General features: G+C 37.7%; 1 protein-coding gene across 1 annotated transcript in view; it reads left to right on the forward strand.

Annotated features, from left to right (window-relative positions):
• The window catches only part of megf10 (multiple EGF-like-domains 10), a 77658-nt gene that overhangs the window by 47657 nt on the left and 9686 nt on the right, over positions 1-20315 (forward strand). The window contains exons 9-18 of the mRNA XM_036595443.1: positions 4123-4335; positions 6652-6826; positions 7946-8066; positions 8633-8796; positions 10299-10401; positions 14282-14428; positions 15682-15816; positions 16940-17068; positions 18687-18815; positions 20105-20233. Coding sequence (XP_036451336.1) covers positions 4123-4335; positions 6652-6826; positions 7946-8066; positions 8633-8796; positions 10299-10401; positions 14282-14428; positions 15682-15816; positions 16940-17068; positions 18687-18815; positions 20105-20233 — 1445 coding nt within the window. The remainder of the gene's footprint in view (positions 1-4122; positions 4336-6651; positions 6827-7945; positions 8067-8632; positions 8797-10298; positions 10402-14281; positions 14429-15681; positions 15817-16939; positions 17069-18686; positions 18816-20104; positions 20234-20315) is intronic.

A 20315-nucleotide genomic window follows, 5' to 3' on the forward strand; every position in this document is an offset into this window, starting at 1 on the left:
AAAATGTGCCAAAACTTTTGCACAGGCCTTTAATTTTTCCCCAATATATTAAAATCAGCTAATAAACAGTAATTGTGTGTTAAAATGTGCAGAAGTGTACAGAAGTCTTGAGAGGCCATGGGCTATTGCTGTAATTTTCTGGATTGTTATCTTGAGATAACAAGATAAGTAACTCATTATTTCAAGACAACAATTTTGTTATCTTGATATGACAAGATAAGTAACTTGTTATTTTAAGATAACAATTTTGTTATCTTGAGATAACAAGATAAATAACTCATCTAAGGATTACAATGTTGTTATCTTGACATAACAAGATAAATAACTCATTATCTCAAGATAACTTTATCTTGAGATTGCAATATAATTAACTTTTGTTATCTCGAGATAACAAGATGAGTAACTTATTACTTCAAGACGACAATTTTGTTTTCTTGAGATAACAAGATAATTAACTCATTATCTCAAAATAACAATCCAGAAAAGTATAACTATCTCATGGCCTTTCTGGACGTCCGTAGAAGTGAGTTCTCTGTAGAGGATGTGTTCATTTATTTCCACTTAGAAAATCAACAAAATGTGTAATTTTCATACAACTGCAGATGAGAGAACAGAGTGACGTAGAGAAAGGGGTCAGAGAGGTAAGAGAGAGAGAGAGGGAGAGAGAGAAAATGAATATGATGTCCTGTTTTGATGTCAGAAAAGAGTTTTCTGCAGAGGAACATCTGTGCTCTCCTCAAATCATTAACAGAAAGGCTATACTGTTACACACAGTGTCCAAGACTTCCCTCTGATGAATGTTGTCCTGTAGGGGATGTTCTACAGAATGTTGAGATATGTGGGATTCAGTGTGGGACTCAATGCCAGGGGAAAACACTGTACTGTTGGAAAACTTCCATGTGTTGCCACACAAGTGTGTCCGTTTGAGGGGGTGTGGGGCCGTTCTACAGAGCAGAGCTTTGGGAACAGCTTAGCCAGAGCCCATCTGCACAGCTAATGGAGAAGATAGCCATGTCCGAATGACACGGCTCGCATTTTTCAGCCCTGACACACTCATTCATCAAACCCAGTGTGTCCTCTTTTACTGGCCTCGTGGAACTAGTTTGCCCTATCTCTAAAGCTTCATCATCTCTAGAGGCAATGCTCATCTGGAGGAGGAAGCTATCAACATGTGAGCAGTGATGAGCTCCAGCCCTCACACAGATATCTGAATGTGACAGTTTATCTGCATTCGTTTTGGAATGTTAGAGTCAATTAGAATTCTGTCTGCACTCTCTTTCTGGCCAAAATAAAATTTGGTTGCATTTTTCTTGAACGTTGCTACATAACATTGATATAAGCATGCCATATACATGTCATGGTAGATGTCATAAGCTGTCATTGCATCAGACATAATGCAATACAGCTCATGACATAACATTGTACGTACAAACCATGACATGTTTATGGCATGGTTATGCCAATGTTATGGAAAATGTTATGGAAAATGATCAGGATATGTTCAAATGTGGAAGTGAAAACATTTGTTTATTAAGTACACTTTTAAAAATTATTCCAAAATAATTAAGTTGTGGTGAAATCTGATGTTTCATGATGCAGTGAATTGCCCCGCAAAGAATCCTAATTAAATCAAATTATTCTGAGGCCTTAATAATAATTAGGAGACATACGTGGTTTTGGTTTTTGTTTTTTGGACATGTCAATTTCTGCATTTCTCCTTGGTCTGTTCAAATATGCTCAGTTTTAAAGAGTTGAGGCTAAGACCTGTGCAGTAGAACAGATAAGATTGTTCTTTTGTCATTCCTATAAGTCAAATTAATATGCACACATGTTCAACCAACATGAAGTTCACCAAGGGCACTTTGATCTGTTGGTGTGGGCAAAGTTTGGTCACTACTGTTTTAACTATGCAACTGTGCAACCTTTGTGCATTTTTAAAGATAACAGTGTGTCTTACAGTGTCTGAAACTGCATAAGCACATTTATTTGAAATTACTTAAAGGGCCCATGTCATGGAAAAACACATTTTCCTTAATTTTACAAAATGAAAGAGTGATGTGGTTTGATGTAGTATGTAAACATTGTGGAGATCAAAATGTATCATTCCCTATCCATTCAATTCTGCCCATGTGCGAAAACTAAGCTGTAAAAACAGCCTGGTTTGAATTCACTGGCTTTGTGAGGTCACCAAAATCAAACGTGTACATATATCCACCTTTTTAGTGTACAGCAGTTTAGCTTCACCCATTAACGCTATAAAGTTATCAAGTGTTTCAGGCCAGATTTTTGAATGGAGGATGTTTCAAGACTCATTTACATATTTCAGTCTTTAAAGTACAGTAACAAAAATTTAGTTCTAAGAGATAACGAGAGGTTGGACAGTGGTGATGTAAAAATTAATGATGGCTGTTTTTGGTAAATAAACCCACACAAACATTAAAAGTGGAAAAATAAAATGCGTACATAAGGGCCTTTTAACAAGGTGATGCAGTTTGAAGCAAGTACATGATCATTTAAGCCAGAGGAGCTGTGACTAATAAAGCTGGGCTTTCAGTTCAGGCCTGAAATGTCAAAATTCGATCAAAAAAAAGCACATGGTGTAACGGTGGACCTTTGAAGCATGTAATTAAGTTGTATATTGCAGTTTTACGTGACTTGCATAAAGAACCCTAGCACGTTGTATGGATTTCCACTCAAGCTACCACTCATATTCACATCAGTGACATATCTAGGAGTTTCAGAAGGCCTCAAATGACATTTTTGCCTAAAAGAAATTAGGCTGTCCGAGCCAGAGTTTGGGTTCCTGTAACATTGTATCTTTTTGGTTTGGCTTAGTTGGTTTCCTACTGCAACATCATAATCGTCATATACGTCATTAACGTCATATAAATACACCGTGCATCATAAGCAGCAGACAAACTAATCAGCAGAGCAGGCTTTGTCATGAAGACAATGAGCTTTGCACAATTTTCTGCTGTTCATTGTTAGAGCAGGATGAAGGTGTGAAAAGGGTCAGATGCTTTTGCGTGGTTTACAGGCTCTAACTTCAGGTTAGGCACTGCTGCCTCATTAACTCTGAATGATGGCGCTTGCACAGCAGACAAAAACACATGAATTCTGATCTGAGCATTCTCATTATGGCGGTAAATTGGATATGTTTCTGATCTAGGATCACATATGAAAGAGGCACAAGTCTGATTTTAAAAGATTTGTGTGTCCACACTGCTCTGAAAACTTCAGATCTGTGTCACTTACAGGCAAAAAAATTCATTCCACTTCAGCCCGGTAATGTGAACATAGCCTAATTCTCTCATTTGTCGCCATGTGAGCCATAAAACTCCTACTTTGCATGAAAACAGAGACTAATAATATCTATGTGTATCACAGTCAAGGCGATAATAATAAACTTTCCTTGATATCTGCTTTTTTTAATGGTTTGTCAATTTGAATGTTATCAATTAGGCTGCTAATGCAAAGCATTCTGTGATCCATGTTCCAAAATTAAAGGCATTGCTTTGCTTTCATTGGTCGTCTGCCGTTATTATCAGCAGCGTATGCCACAGGAACAATATGGCCATCTATCAAGAGTCAGCTGTTAAAACAGGTGCATTATGTGGACAGTGCAGTGCTGATATGCTGCTAGAAGAAGCAGAAAAGCATGTTGAGGTGTGAACTGCTGGTGGGATCGCATTTTTTGGAAATGAACCGAGACTCACAATTTATAGCACACCACAATTCATTTGTTTAGTGTTCACCTGGGTGCAGGTGGCATTTTTATACTTGTCAAAAAAGACTGAACTAAAGAAAAGGTTTGATATGTCGGCACCTTTTGGAAATCAAAATGTGAATGGTTGGTTCCACTGTCACTTCCAAATTAACTTAAAATTACAGACATGTATTGTTTAGTTCCAAGAAGTCATTAGGCCTTCTCCATTTTGGCATCCTTCAGTGGCCTGGTGCCGCAAAAGACGTCTGTATGTGGCCTTTGTACAAAGTTCAGCATTGTTTTTGAATGAGGCATCTGCAGCATGAGGTTAGCAGCAGCTCTGCAGCAGTAGCAGCACACTTCCCCAATCAGTGCTCTTCAAACTGACAGTCAGGGGTGTGTGTGTGTCTCGGCAGGTGTCAGGACGAGTGCCCGGTTGGCAAGTATGGCGTGAGCTGCAGCCAAACCTGCCGCTGTGAGAATGGAGCCAAGTGCTACCACATCAGCGGGGCGTGTCTGTGTGAGCCAGGCTACACGGGTGAGCGCTGCGAGACACGCATCTGCCCTGAGGGCGTCTACGGCCTCAAGTGTGACAAGAAGTGTCCCTGCCACAGCCCAAACACGCACAGGTAAGGTAGATGGGATATTGTACAAACACCATGGTGCTGAGTGCACACTGGCAGCTTATAGCGATCATATATATATATATATATATATATATATATATATATATATATATATATATATGTATATATTAGTTGGGTGTTTCATCATTCTAAGCACTGACGTGGTGGTGGTGTGTTAGTGTGTGTTGTGCAGGTACAAGTTAATCAGACACAGCAGTGCTGGAGTTTGTAAACACTGTGTCCACTCATTCTTCACTCTGTTAGACAAGCCTTATCTTGTTGGACCACCTTGTAGATGTCATTTAGAGATGATAACTCATTGGTTGCCAGACATTTTGTGTTGGTCATCCTCCAGTCCTTCATCAGTGGTCACCAGACACTATTGGCTGGATATTTTTGGTTGCTGGACTATTCTTAGTTTGTTTATGACAACAAATGATTGAACAGTTCATTTTTGCCAGTACATGACTAGCAAACACAGCTTTAATTAAAGTTGTTCACACATAAATTAATAATCTTTTTATACTTCACTTAAAAATAAATTTAAAAAAATGATATTTTGTTAATTTAAGTAATATTTTTTACAAGATGAAGTTTAGGGATTAGGGTTTGGGACAGTCACCTCTCAATAAAAGTACCCTATACATGATGGTTTTGTATATATTTAGCTAATCACGACCTGTATAAATGCCTTGGGTTTAATGGATCATTGTTTTCTGAATAGTTTTTTACTATGGGTCTGTAGTTTGAACTGATTTGGTCCATCTAGACTGTCCATCACTTTCACTCTGTATTTGTCATAGAAACAAATTTCAAACATGTAGGCATAAGCCTTTAGTCTAAAATATCTTTTGGCTTGCTTATGAAAAACGTACATTTAATCAGGTGTGTCCAGACTTTGTATTCGACTGTGTGTGGTTTGTATGTGAGTCAGTTAGTTTGTTTGAGAGAATGAGTGAGAGAAAGGAAAGAAAGTGTATAGAAGAGAGTTTGCTGAGTGTGTAGGTGTTTAGTGGCAGTGGGTGGGGGGTAAATTATTTTGTCAAGGGGGGGTGAGCGTATGTGTTTATGTGCTTAGAGCCACACACACAGTTTCTCATTGTGTTTCTGCCGTGTGGATCAGACAGGCTGCCACAGCTGACTGGCTGCATGTGCTGTGTGTGAGGACAGCTGCTGTATTCTGGCTCAATAGAGCTGCTGTTTCAGGTGCAGCCAGCTGCCTCACCAACAGGTACTGGCCACAGTCAGTCCATAACCACAAACTGACCGATAGCGATGTGGCAAACACTTAACGAAACCTGACTGTCTGTCAGCGTAAAATGTGTTGCTTAAGAAAACTGTCGTCATGAACACTAAAAACCTGTCACTAAAACATGTTAAATTATAGTATGGAGTTATTATAGTCACATAATAAGTTATGTCTCATTACATGAATTACATCTACATTCAGTCTACATTCTGCATCAAAAGGTCTACACGTCTGATTTTTTTGGTATTTGTGTCAAAAATTTAAGAAAATATATAAAGGATGTTTTTCTTCCTTTCCACATTTAAGATTTAATCAAATGTAAAATATAATAAAATAACTTATATTTTAAAACACAAATGTAGCATCAGTTGAACATTCAACATAACTTTTCTGCCAGCTTAAATGGGCTATGAGAGATGCATAAACAAAATTTAAGAGCAGAACATTTATGGGGTACACTGTACAAAAAAAAAAAAAAGAGAGAGATCTGTTGTTTTAACAAGTAAGTAACTGGGCTGCCTGAAGTGGGAATTCAGCCGTATGTTTTAAGATGTGTCATGGTTCCATCATTAGCCAGAATTGTGTATATAGAATTATGTATAAGGCAAAATAGTAGAAAATGTATTTTTTCACTTTTGATTAGTAAATATAACGCCTGTATTAGGCATTGTAACCCCTGGTTACCACCAGCAACAAGAAATCTGAGTTGGTTAGATTCTCTACAAAGCATCATTTTACATCAGACCACACTGAATGACTTCATTTACATCTAAAAATGTGGAATTATGCAGAAATTTAGAAAAAATGGTGGAATTCCCCTTCAATACTTTGAACATTCTGAACTTCACATAAACCTGGTAGAATATAAGACGCATAGTATTGTTGTTGTGTTATCTATTAGAGGTTCAATTCATTGAAAATTTTAAGACAGCCTAGTTACTTAAATTTCTCTAAAATTAGCTTAAAATTTGTAGAAGTCAAAACTTTATTTGTTCACTTTAACAACTCTCTCTCTCTCTCTCTCTCTCTCTCTCTCTCTCTCTCTCTCTCTCTCTCTCTCTCTCTCTCAGTTGTCACCCTGTGTCGGGGGAGTGCTTGTGTCAGCCTGGTTGGTCAGGTGTGTACTGTAATGAGACGTGCGCTCCTGGATTCTACGGTGAGGAGTGTCTGCAGGTGTGTGAGTGCCAGAATGGTGCAGACTGCCACAGTGTGACTGGAGAGTGTAACTGCGCACCAGGCTTTAAGGTAAACACACGTTTATCTCTCAGCTGTCTATTAACACTACTGTTCATCAGTTAAAATCTAATTAAAAAAAAAAAGTCTGAAATCAACATTTTTAATAATGTAACAGAAATTTGATTGCAGTGCAGCTTCACTGGTTGCAAACTTTGTCCAGAAAGGTAACAGAGATGTGGATGATTCCTGCCTGAGAGCTGTAGAACATCAAGAGTGATGTTTAAATTGAACCTCCTCATAGCCTTAAAAGTGATCAAATATTAAATAAAATATTGAATAAAACATCTAAAACATCTACTGGTGTCTTGTTGTGATATCTTGATATACATTCATAAGTGTTATTTTAATAAAATAACAGAAATAATGGTAGTGCGTATACAGTACTGTGCAAAAGTTTTAGGCAACTATGAAAAATTGTCTAGAACTACTCATTTTGTCAGTAACATACCGAATAGCATTATATGAATGCAAGCATGAATAGAATTTCTTGTTTTTTAAAAAAGTTATTAATATCTTTGTTAGATGAGTGTAGTTGGAGGAACACAGGTTTTGTTCCTGACTTCTTTGTGTGCTCCAGCCATTACATGGGCTTGTTAACCTGTATCAGCAGCACACCTCATTTAAATTAATGAAGCATTGATTAAGCAGGTATTGAGTGGTAACTGTAAACTCATTTGTTGAGAAGAGCTTTGAAGCTTTTTGTTTAACCAGGTTATTACATACTAAGGCCAATTATTCAGTAACCACACTGATTACAGTGGAAACTGGTTGTGTTATTCTTAGGTTATAAAAGTGTGTAAGAAAAAACTTTAAACATGCCAGTGGGTCCTGGCCATTTCAGGGCTTAAGGGAACATGCTCGTCACTCATCACATCACAATGTATTGTTATTTATTTCTTTGTATTTATTCTAATGTTTTTAAACAAATGCTTACTGCCCAGATAAATGACGTTGCATATCAATTTTCAGTGCCTGGGACTTTTACACAGTATTTTAAGTGAAGCACTTGGTCATAGTTTGTAGTATTTCATGTCTGAACATGTGTATTTATCAGGTTGGCTGAGAAACAGAAACAGGTAATGAACTGTATGTCTTGGTTCTTAATTTGCTGATGAATTGTTTTTTCAGGGTGCCAAGTGCTCCGTCCCCTGTCCTGCAGGGACATATGGAGTAAACTGCTCCTCTGTGTGCACCTGTAAGAATGGAGCCATGTGTTCTCCGGTAGACGGGTCCTGCACATGCAAAGCAGGTAATTAAAGAAAGGAAGGACGTTTTTACATTTTAACTTGGTCATGTAGTCAAACAGCATTGTAAAATGTTTCATTGTAAGTGTTTTGACGTAGGGTGCCCTTTGTTGCAAACACAATGAGAAAGTTATGATGTAATTTAAACCAAAATATGTTTTCTGTTACTTTCTGTTCAGTTAAACAGCTTTTTTACGATAGGTTAGTTTGATGCTAGATGTTTTTTGTGGCTTTTTGGCCAGCAGCACTCATCCACATGGACTGGATTATGCAATGAAAGTGATTTGTTGGGTTATAGCAGATTTTAGAATGGGTGTTCAAACTCTGTTTTTCATGCTGGGCTGATTTTCTTGATATATAGAATCTGAAATAAGAGAAGTAAAAAATGGATTTACAGACATTTACGTAATCCAACTCCAAAGGCAATGATTCTACCTGTAAAGCATTCATCAAGAGGGTTACTGTGGAATATTAGAAAAGCCACCATTCTTATTTACTCAGGTCTGTGTCCTGTACATGACAATCATGTTGCGGCTGTCCAGACCTTTCTTTATGCACTTTTGACCCTCAGGCTGGCATGGAGTGCACTGCTCTATTAACTGTCCCAGTGGTACATGGGGGCTGGGCTGTAACCTCACTTGCAAGTGTGGAAACGGTGGAGCGTGCAATGCTCTGGATGGCCGCTGCACCTGCGCTCCAGGCTGGAGAGGAGAGCGATGTGACCTACATTGTCAGGTCAGTGCTGTGAAAATTCACACAGACCTGGATTCATGCTGTGTACTGAAAAAAGTATTTAAATTTACTAGATTTAAATCTGTACGCTGCTTCAGCATGAATAAAATATCATCAGGCAGAAGTACATGAGAAGGATGAGTGATATGGCAAAATATATAACATTATGGTATTTACAAACATTTTTATGATGCAAAATTGGTTGTTCTTGAGTTAATTTTTTGAAGGAAAGTACCTCATGGATCTAGTCAACTTCCCAACTACCTATCATACTAACTTCACAACCATCTAACTACCCACCTAACTAACTAACTAACTAACTTGCTCACCTGCTCACTCATATGTAGCAGGCTAAAGATGCTCCACGAGGGGTTGCAGTTAGCACTCCAGTAACTTTTGGTGCTTCAAAAGAGCAGTGCCTTGGAAAACTGACTCTGTATGTTTTTTTAATGTCATGCAAACTACATTAAAACTATTTAAGAAAAATCAAATAAGTGGTGAAAATAAATGAATAAATAGTCTGACATCCAATCAGCTACTTGTTACTTTACAGTTTATATAGTTGATATACTTTGGTTGTAATTGTTTACAGGCTGGTCTAAATCTTTTTTATAATACCTTGATTTATCAAAACACCAGTATGGCCAGTATGGTAAAACCAATTAAAATTGTTTTTGTATTGTCTTTCAGCAATTGTGTTTATGTAACAGATTTTATTTGTGTGAAAAACGACATTTAAATGTACATTTAAATCAAGTAAATTCAAAGCTCCAGGTTTTTTTATTGCATGTGTCATGCTCCTAAGTCCTGTATTTACAATTTTTTTAACAGTGTATTAAATCACATAACTTATTCATGAGTACTAATGGTTAGTATTAGTGAGCTGAATTCCTTTATATGTATAAAAACATGTTTGAAAACAACTTGCAGGGTTTATATTTACTGCATGCAATGACATGTTGCGCATTAGTTTGGATCAATGACGAAAGTCTCACTTTAGCCCAAAGAAATCACATGCTCTGGATGAAACAGCATGGCTTTGATTTGCAGCCTTTCTTAATCACCTAGCAAAGTCACTTTTCTTTTAGAAATCCATTTTTCAGAAAGGATTAATGCAGTTACCTCAAAATCCTCAAGTCACAAGGTTAAATCGAGCGCATTTATAGAATGTTTCAAATTTCTTCAAGCAAACAAAACACTGTGCTTTTAACTTGAATGTACAGTTCAGGACTAAAAACATTCATGTGATATGCAAGATACAATGAAATATATGAAGTTAGCATAAAACTCTTCGAGACTGCATAGTATGTCTTTATGTAATATGCATTTTGTTGACCTCATTAGACTGGTCATATAAAAGACTCATCATGTTTCCAGGTATTATGCAGTACTTCTGTAGCCAAAATTAAGGAGGGTTCTGGAACTAACTGAATGGTTTTGTAGTAAAACTTTGTGTAGCTTCAGCTGTAAACTGTAAATGGCATTGTATGATGTGGTTTCTTCAGGATGGAACTTATGGGATGGACTGTCGAGAGCGCTGTGACTGCAGTCATGCCGATGGCTGTCACCCTGCCACTGGTTACTGCCGCTGCCTTGCAGGCTGGACAGGTAAGCTCTCTCAGTGCTATCATCCTGAAAAGGCCACAGTGTATCTATTGAAATATTGTCTTATGAATATTACCTTGGGAATAGTTAGCCAAAAAACAAATGTACACAAAACAAATATTCCCCTTACAAATGTATTAGACCAGCCAAGGCATATTTGGCTTGCATAGATTTGCATGTAAGTTAGCAGGTTAATTTAACCTTGTACAAATTGGCTCCTGCTGCTGTTTTTCATTATGCAGTGTACTTTTGTGCATTTTTATAGATCACAGTATGTCTTACGTTGTCAGAAACCACATAAGCAGGGCTTATTGAGATTACTTAAGGGATCAATTTCATAGAAAACTAATTATTAAAAAAAAGAGTTTATTTAAATATTGTAAATATTGATAGGTGAAAACATACCATTCACTTCCCAGTTCATAGAGACCACATATGCAAAATAAGCTGCAAAAACAGCTTGTTTTGAATTGTTTCACAAAAATACTTTTACATATATCCACCTGTTCAGCCTATAACAGTTTAGCTCTGCCCACTCCTGCTGAAGTTATAAGGAGTGTTTCAGCCCAGACTGATTTTTGAATGAAACGCAAAACCAGCTAGAGATAAATAGAGATTGGAAAATAGTCAGACAACATGAATTATGACTGTTTGTGGTACATAAACAAATGTTAAAAGTGGAGGAAATAATAAAACACAGGAAAAATGTAGGATATGGACCCTTTAACAACTTGTTATAATTTGAGGCAAATGTTTTCATGATGTTTCCTTTTAGGATGCTTTGATTACTTGTTAGCTAAATTAGCTTCAGTGCAAAAGTGAATAAGCGATGTTAATCGATTACACTTGAGGTAAGAAGAAAATTATGCAAATTTGATTTTTTTTTTTTTAATCCATGGCTATAATAGCAGGTAGCAAATGTTATTACACAGATAACTTATTTCAGACTTGGAAGAAGTAGGAAACTCTTTTTCTGGTCTCCCCTCACCTCATCTTCTCCACTCCTCATCTCCCCTGTTCTCCTCTCCTCTACCCTCCTCTCCTCTCTGGGACGTTCACTATGCAGGCAGCATACTGATGATTTTGTCCCAACGTGCCGGCCCTATAAATACCCAGCCGTTTCTTCAGAGCTACTTAGCCTGAGTTTATCGCCAGCATTCCTCCATCGCCTAGCAACGCACACAGACACTCAAAGAGGCCTTTGTCCTGAGTCTTGGCATAGTGCTCCATCACAATGCTGCTTATCGCCACACAGCTTGAGGGGGGACAGACTGAGACATACACAAAACAGAAAGAGATATGATAATTTGGGAGAGTTTCTGTAAATCAGAGTTTGTTAAAGTCTTTGTGGCTGCCAATACTAAGAAGTGTCCTCATGTGTTAAATAAAGACGGATCAGGTATGAGCTGCTTCCCTCAGATTGACCCAAACTTCTCCCCAACTGTGCTGCGATGAAGTATACTTGAGGGATACAAGGCACCCCCAGCAGGATTTAATTTCCACAGTGAAACAATCTTCTCCCCTCCCACGTGAGCTTTTTGCTCCAGAGTGTATGTTTCTCTGCTTTGTGTAGTTTTTTTTACTCCCTGTTACTCCCTCTTGTCTAGTTGGAGATTTTATTATTCCAATTTCTACAAAATGACGAGTTGTTTGTCTGCCATACGTCTTAAAATGAATTATTGGGAACCAAACAGAATATACTGTAAAGCTTTCACCTTCATTTCAAGCCTGGTTTGGACTGCTGGCTGGCCTGAGCTCCATCTGGCTTCAGATTATGCCTCTGAAGCCAACTCTGTGACCTAGACCTGCTGGAAAATGAATAACCAAGCAAACATGAAATTCATCAAGCTAACCAGCTGATTTATTAGACAAGGTCATAAAGCTGAAGCTATACCTAAAGAGAGCCCTGCAATCTACAGACTATATACTGGCCTTCTCTTCTACTATACTTCACCTTGTACTCTCACCCTTCATCTCAAAGTTTATTCATGTGTTCAAGTAGTTTCCAGTAAGTATTCAAATGTGTCCTGTTTGTTAAAGGTGTGAAAGCACAGTGCAGAAGACCAAATTAAAGGTACATTAAACCCACCCTTTCCCGAATACAGCATCAAAGCAGTGTTGGACCTATCCCACAGATCAATGCAATGGTGACATTCTAACACATTATTTTAGAAATATTGGGGAGGGACATTAACATCGTGAGTAGGGCTGCGTTTTTTGGTAGCACTTTTATGGTAGCAACCAAATAATTTAAGTTCTACACAATATCAACAAATTCCATGTCATTCAGTACCAGATTTTAATACCTTAATAGTCAGTCTGCATTGTAAGCTGATAAGCATGCTTGTTTTAAAATCTAGACTGCTGATTGGCTGGCTAAATTACATTCCGTATATATGTTATTAATGTCAGCCCTTCTGAATTACTCTGTTGTGATCAGTAAACATGCCCATTTCCAGCACCTCACACTCTTTTCTGGTGAAACATATCCACACTTCTGCGGTCTTAACTGCATGCTCACTTTTGTTATGCTTAAAAATACATCACATAAGTGTGTATTTTAGAAAAACCACAAACTGCAAGCGTGGGCTCTGGAGTATGTTATTAGGCGGGCTCCAGCCCAATGTTTAAAACAATGGTTCATCCAAAAATCTAATTTACACAATTTTAGCCTTAACTGGAATTTAATTTATCATCAAAAACACATTTTCCTCTTTTTTTTTTTTATTGGCACTATGAGGCTAATGTAGCTAACAAGTAATAAAAGCTTATAGGCACCATTTAGCGTTAACTACTTGCCTAAATTAGCACACATTTGCTTCAAACTATGTTTTGTTGTTAAGAATCTCAAATAGACTTGCTTATGTGGTTTTTTGACACTGTATGGCATAAAGTTATCTATATAAATAGGCAAAGGTATGCTTCAAATTCAGGCTTAAAGATGGCTGCTACTACTGTTGTCTATAAAAACATAGACAAAATTGTTTTGCATAGCTAAAACAATAGTCACAGCCATCTTGAAGCTTTATACTTTTGCCCATGTTTATAGACAATAATATGTCATACAGTGTGAAAAGCCACACAAGAAAGTTTATTTGTGATTACAATTCTACACAGTTGAGGCAAGTGTGTGATGATTTTGAGAAGGGGTTTGGACAATGCTAACGTATGGCCATAATGTTCCATTACCATTACTATGTTAGCCTTGTAGCTCCAGTGTAAAACTGACGAAGCACCAAACATGTCTTAGCTGATGGACTATGTTTGGAGTATGGGAAAACTGTGTAGGTCTGGCCCAACGCATCGCTTTAAAATTGTGAAGTACATGTGTTTACCATAAAACTGTTTCTCAACCCTGATCCTGGAGGCCCACTGTCCTGCACATTATACTGTTTTCCCTGCTATAACACCCACTCACTAAGGGCTTGTTAATGAGCTGATTAGTTGGATTGGGGATGTTGAGAGCAGGGAGAACACTAAAATGTCCAGGACCCAGGTTGAGAAACACTGCCTTAAAACAAGTAAATGCCATCTTTTTGACTTTATCATCAGTCAAGGAACACTGTGGAATATATCATCAAGGACATCTGTGTAACCAGCACATTTGCCCTTTGTTCCTATCCAGGCATATCTTTATGTCCTCATGCATTTGGAGGGTTAGAATAGACTAACTTTGAGCTGGCCATTGTTAATTAAATTCTATGTGTACTGTGTGCATATGTCTCATTGGGAGGCCAGATATCATTATATTGGTTGGATCCTTTACTAGAGAGATATACTCCATGTATTTTTGGTGGGACGTCTGTGTGTATCATTTTTGTTTGTAGATATCTGTGCCAATTTCTCAGAAATTCCTCTGTCTGTGTGTCTTTCTCCATCTCAGGGATCCACTGTGACAGTGTGTGTGCTGAGGGCCGCTGGGGACCGAATTGCTCTCTGCCCTGTAACTGTAAGAATGGAGCATCCTGCTCACCTGATGAAGGGACCTGCGAATGTGCTCCTGGTTTTAGAGGCACCACCTGCCAGCGGAGTGAGTATCCTGTGCTTGTGTGATTTGAATTAAAGATACTTTTTTTTTAATCAAGACAAATCAAATGGGTAGATCTGTAGACTCCTGGCTCCCCAGGCTCCTGAGTGGTGCAACCATCAAAGCATTGGCCTTATCATCTGGAGATTGTGAGTTTGATCACCAGTGATGCTCTTGCCATCTGTGGTTGTCCAATTGGCATGGCTCTTTTTGGGTGGGTAGGATGCTAGCCAGTGCAGCCATTTGTCAGCTGACAGGACAGAACTGGTGGTTAGTGTTCTCCTCCAAGCGTGTTCAGCTGTCTAATGATGCTGCATTAGCAGCAGTTCAAAAAGATGCGGTGGCTGGTTTCACATGACATGAAGGAAGCTTGTGTTTGCCTTCGCCCTCTTAGCGCTGGTTGTATTGTGCATTTGGGGGAGTCCTAACTAATGGGTGTAACTGAATATGACAAAATTTGGGAGAAAATTACATAAATACAGTTTTGTTACATAAGCCCTCTCGTTTTGCTAATATTTGTGTTCATGTAATATGTTTTATTCGTGTATAAGCACTTAAGACATTTGAGTCATGTACATTCAAAGCACCATTTTTTCAATGTAGCTATAGCTGAAGGACCCTCCCCTCCTGGATCTCCTTTGCACATGTACCTATTTTGTGATCGCTGCCTCTCAAAATTCATTCAGTGAAATTACTTATCAAAATCTGAATTGTTAATTTTTTTAAATAACAAACACAATGCAGTTTTTGTTAACTGGTTAATTAGAATGTAGAAGGTTTTATTAAAAATGTAATCATAGATGAGGTCACTTATTTGGGAAACAAAAAAAAAATGTACAGTCCCAAACAGCCATTTGGACGACATTGTTCTTCTTTATGAACTGAGCCAGAATGCCCCTTACTAGTGTGTATATGTACAGTATGTGTGTGAGATAAAGGCTGACTATAATCGACATGCTAAAAAGAGTGTTGGCCTAGAATATACTTAATTCAAATGTGTGCATCTGTTCCACATGAATGCAATACATCAACTCTGTTCTGCCAAAAATAATCAAGTAAATTCAAAGCAACATTTTTTTCAGTATTCTTCTGGTATATTATATGATGATTGTGATTATTTTTAACTTTTCTCAACATTTCTCTAGATTTTCATTATAAACACTAAAACTGTGATAGTATCTTTAAATATTGTAAAGAGCTTAGGTCAGCTTTTGCTTTCCAGCTGTTGTCCTGATATTGTCCCAATACCCTTACAGTCTGTTCCCCGGGTTACTTTGGTCACCGCTGCAGTCAGGCATGTCCACAATGTGTCCATAGCAACGGGCCCTGTCACCATGTGACTGGCCAGTGTGACTGTCTTCCTGGTTTTAAAGGAGCTCTTTGCAATGAAGGTGAGAATGACTCAGTTATGCTTTGTCAACTACATTTATGTGATGCAGGCCAGTTTGACTGGACTCAACGTGTGCAAGTTTTTTTTTAAAGAATTGTATAGGCCAAAGGTGACCAATGCCGGTCTTGGAAAGCTACATTCCAGTACAGTTTAGACATTTTACTGCTTTAACCTGATAATTAGCTTTGGAGTTGTATCAAGTTTGTTTAAGCAAGAAAAGCATGTTCTAACACTCTAGGAATTAAGTTGGACACATTATAGTGTACACCTTGTTAATCCCTAAAACTTCAGGCTTAATATTCATTTGCATTTCATATTCCTATTCATTTAATAATATTAAAGGGCCCAAATCATGGAAAATCTAATTTTTTGAAATAAAATAATTTGATATAGCTTGCAAATATTGAAGTTTGCAAAATCCCTAGTCCATATACAGAAACTACAAACAGAGCCTGTGTTTTTTTATTATTTAGGTGGTGAATTATTCTCAGCAGTGACACTGATGTGGTGGTGGCGTGTTAGTGTGTGTTGTGCTGGTTCGAGTCAATGAGACACAGCAATGCTGCTGGAGTTTTTAAGCACTTTGTCCATTTACTGTCTACTTTATTAGACACACCTACCCTGTCTCCTTTATAGATGTAAAGTCAGAGACAAGAGCTCATCTGTTACTGCACAGTTTGTGTTGGACATCCTCTAGTTCTTCATCAGTGGTCACAGAATGTTGTTAGCTGAATATTTTTGGTTGGTGTGCTATTCTCAGTCTAGCAAGGACACTGAGGTGTTTAAAAACTCCAGCAGCACTGCTGTGTCTGATCCACTTGTACCAGCACACACTAACACGCCGCCACCACCACGTCAGTGTTACTGCAGTGTTGAAAATAATCCAGCACCCAAATAGTACCTGCTCTGTGGTGGTCCTGTGGTTCTGACTATTGAAGAAAAGGGTAGAAGGGCTACAAAGTGCCCCTATATGGTAAATGGACCTGATTAAATGGAAAATGAGTGTAGATACAATGAGGTGTATTAAATGTACTAAATATACTAAATATGCTGATATATTATGCAACCCTATGTCATATGAGGAATATCTCTGAGGAGCTAATAATAAAAATCTGTCTGGACAGTGTGTCCCAGTGGCAGGTTTGGAAAGAACTGTGCTTGGACATGTACCTGCACCAACAACGGCACATGCAACCCCATTGACGGCTCCTGCCAGTGCTATCCCGGCTGGATTGGCAGCGACTGCTCCCAGCGTGAGTACAAAAAAACAATTTTTCCATCTTTGCTTCCCAAAATGGGGTCAGAGTACCCCAGGGCCTAAGAACCAGTGATGGAGGTCCAAAGCAGAGCGAAATGTTCATGTGCACTAAAACAACATTGAAACAGAGAGTGCCCCCAAGAGCGTACAAACTGCACCAGTTATGCAACATCTCTTAACGCATTCATCTGTGATATAGCACTCTGTAAAAAGAAACAGGTGCCCTCCACTTACATTTGTTCCCTAAAGACAGGTGTTGTGTGCTCCCTGACCTCTGTGGTGTTGATTGAGGACATGATTTATATCTTACTGACAGTTAGCCCTGCAGTGATATGAGCATGCTTTAAAAATCACACTAAATCAAATCAAAACATGTTAAAAACAACACACAGTGTGTTATTGTTTTGTTAAGGGTGACACATTGTGTGTTACACATACATTGTGACTTTACACATACATTTTGAGAGTGCAACACTGACCCCTAGTTTGACCCTGGCAAACATAGAGATGCTCCTAGCCTGTCCAAACTCTCCAAAGTATTTGCTTACTCTGAAATGTCAGCCATCTGGAAGTTTACTAACACTTTTTCTTATTTTATAAGAAAATTTTGCATTTTATTTTATTATATTCAATAATAACTTGTATAATGTAGATTCAAATATTATAGTATAAACTAACAAAAGGTATATGGTTTTAGATATTTTTAGAGAAAAGGTAGTTGTGTTCAATGTTTCAGGAAATTTGTGAATAAGAAGTTATTAAATGATCAATATTTTGCTTTTGTTAAGTAATCTGCACATCTGATTTGGATCTGGATATTAACTTGGTTATTATTTAATTCTCAATGGTAGACAGCTCTCTCATTTTAGTAGTTTACAGAGCTTCATTCACCAGTCTGGACACATCTGATATTTCTTAATGTTTATTTACAGCCATCTAGAGTTCTTCTAATTATTTGAAACCTGTAAATTTGCTCTGAACAAGCATAATAGAAACATTCTTTATACAGTAATCAAACAAACAAATGGCCTTAGATTATTGAAAACAGTGATTCTAAACTTTTAATAGCAACTCCAAACTTTTAAATAGTGTGTAGTTCCAATGGTGGTTCTCGCTGTTGAGAGAACTTTCAGGCTGCTTGCCTGAAAGAATGGCTATGGTGCCCCCTGTTGACTGTGTCTTGAAAAGTCCATTCAAAATGGTACTACATTTCTGAGACATCATGTTTCTCAAGCTTACATAAGTACTTATAAGAAATAACAGATTAAAATTCCTGAGGCATTTCTTTATGTTAAACTTGCAGCTTTATCAGACATATTAATAATGATTGATTTTATTTGTTATTATTATTATTATTATTTGCACCTACATGTCCAAATGTTTGAAGACACCTGCTCATTCAACATTTTTTCTGAAATCAGGGGTATTAATAGAGGGTTTGTCCATCCTTTCCTGCAGTAACAGCCTCTGCTCTTCTGGGAAGGCTTTACACTAAATGTTGGAGCATTGCTGTAAGGATTTGATTAATTAGGAGTGTCTGAATATTTTTGACATCAAAAGTATGAATATACACTATAAATCTGTTTTAACTGTACTTGTGTGTGGTGTTATAGCTTGTCCTCCTGGTCACTGGGGCCCGAACTGCATCCACACGTGTAACTGTCATAACGGCGCGTACTGCAGTGCCTATGATGGCGAGTGCAAATGTACTCCAGGGTGGACGGGACTTTACTGCACACAGCGTGAGTCTTTCTCATTTTCAGCTTTTAACCATGACGTCATGCACGGTGTAGCAACTCATTCTGTAATAACTGCTTATAAAATAACAGCAGTGATAAATCTGATTATACAATTATTTTATTCTATAATGTAAACTCTGAAATGTAATATGCGTACATGATGCCCTTTACAAAATATGCAAGAAAAACTAATTACCAAAATGGTCCTGACTGTTCTATTTTTGAGGACAGGATTCCAGACTGGTGGTGGATCAGATGCCACATTATGACTATGATGAACATGACAAGAAATTACTAGTAACACTGTATTAGAAGAATCCATTGTTCAGTCCATTTTTAATAGAATTTGGTGCCATAAAGTATAAAAGTATAGAAATCTTGATGCTTTAAATCTAGACACAGCTTTTCTGTTGTTTATATCCTCTTTTGAGTCTTGTGAGGCATCTGGTCTAAACCAGATCTTCTAGCAGTAGAAATGGGAAAGATTACATTGGTTAATTGGATGAGTCCATTCATGGTAAAGAGGTACAGAGAAAGTAGGCAAAGAAAAGTTTTTCATATTTACCACAATTTTACTATTAATAATTATTATTAATTACATTACATATAAAAACTCAGAAGAAATGTGTAGGTTCACTGGTTATTTTGGATAGTTAGTAAAGTGGCTATATTTTTGCTGTATGCATTGTGACCTCTGGTTCCCATTACCAGCACAGTAAAGAAAATCTGAGTCGGTAAGTTTCTCTATAATGCACCGTTTCACATCAAACCACTGTGATTGACTTTGTTTACATCTCTACCATTAAATTCTTCAGCAGTAAAAATGGTGAATTTCCTCTTTAACACGGAAGAGGCCTATGAGTGCATGCATTATAAAGCAAGAAAGCATGTGTTTGTTTTTCATATCAATCAAATAAAAAATCACACCAAATCCTACTAAAGCTACAAATAGAGGTATTTTAGCATGCAGTTTTATCATTTATTAATTTCCATTGTATTACATACTAACATCTTATATTATGCCCAAAAGCTTTCTGTTTAACTTTTTCAGGATATTATTATATCATGAATGGTTACATTACTTTAGACACAGTTACTATATCATAAGCAGATGTTACTCTGAGTTGCTACACTTGTTTGCTGTTGTTGTTGTTTGTTTGTTTTTTTTGTTCGTTATACAGTAAATCATATGGGAATGGATTTCAAATGAAATAGTCCTGTGTGCAATGCCAACAGTTAGTATCTAACTGTATCTTCAATACATATGATCAGTGGATGTGTACGCATTGCAGGCTGTCCGTTAGGTTTCTATGGTAAAGACTGTTCCCAGACCTGTCAGTGTCAGAATGGTGCAGACTGTGACCACATCTCTGGGCAGTGTACCTGCCGCAGAGGCTTCATGGGACGACACTGTGAACAAAGTGAGTGAGCAGGGCCTGGAATCATGTGATCACAGTGAATAGAGTCAATGGTGTTTTGGGCTAAAAATGACTTTTTAGACCT

This window comes from Colossoma macropomum, unplaced genomic scaffold (assembly GCF_904425465.1).
Source record: "Colossoma macropomum unplaced genomic scaffold, Colossoma_macropomum, whole genome shotgun sequence".
Lineage (NCBI taxonomy): Eukaryota > Metazoa > Chordata > Actinopteri > Characiformes > Serrasalmidae > Colossoma > Colossoma macropomum.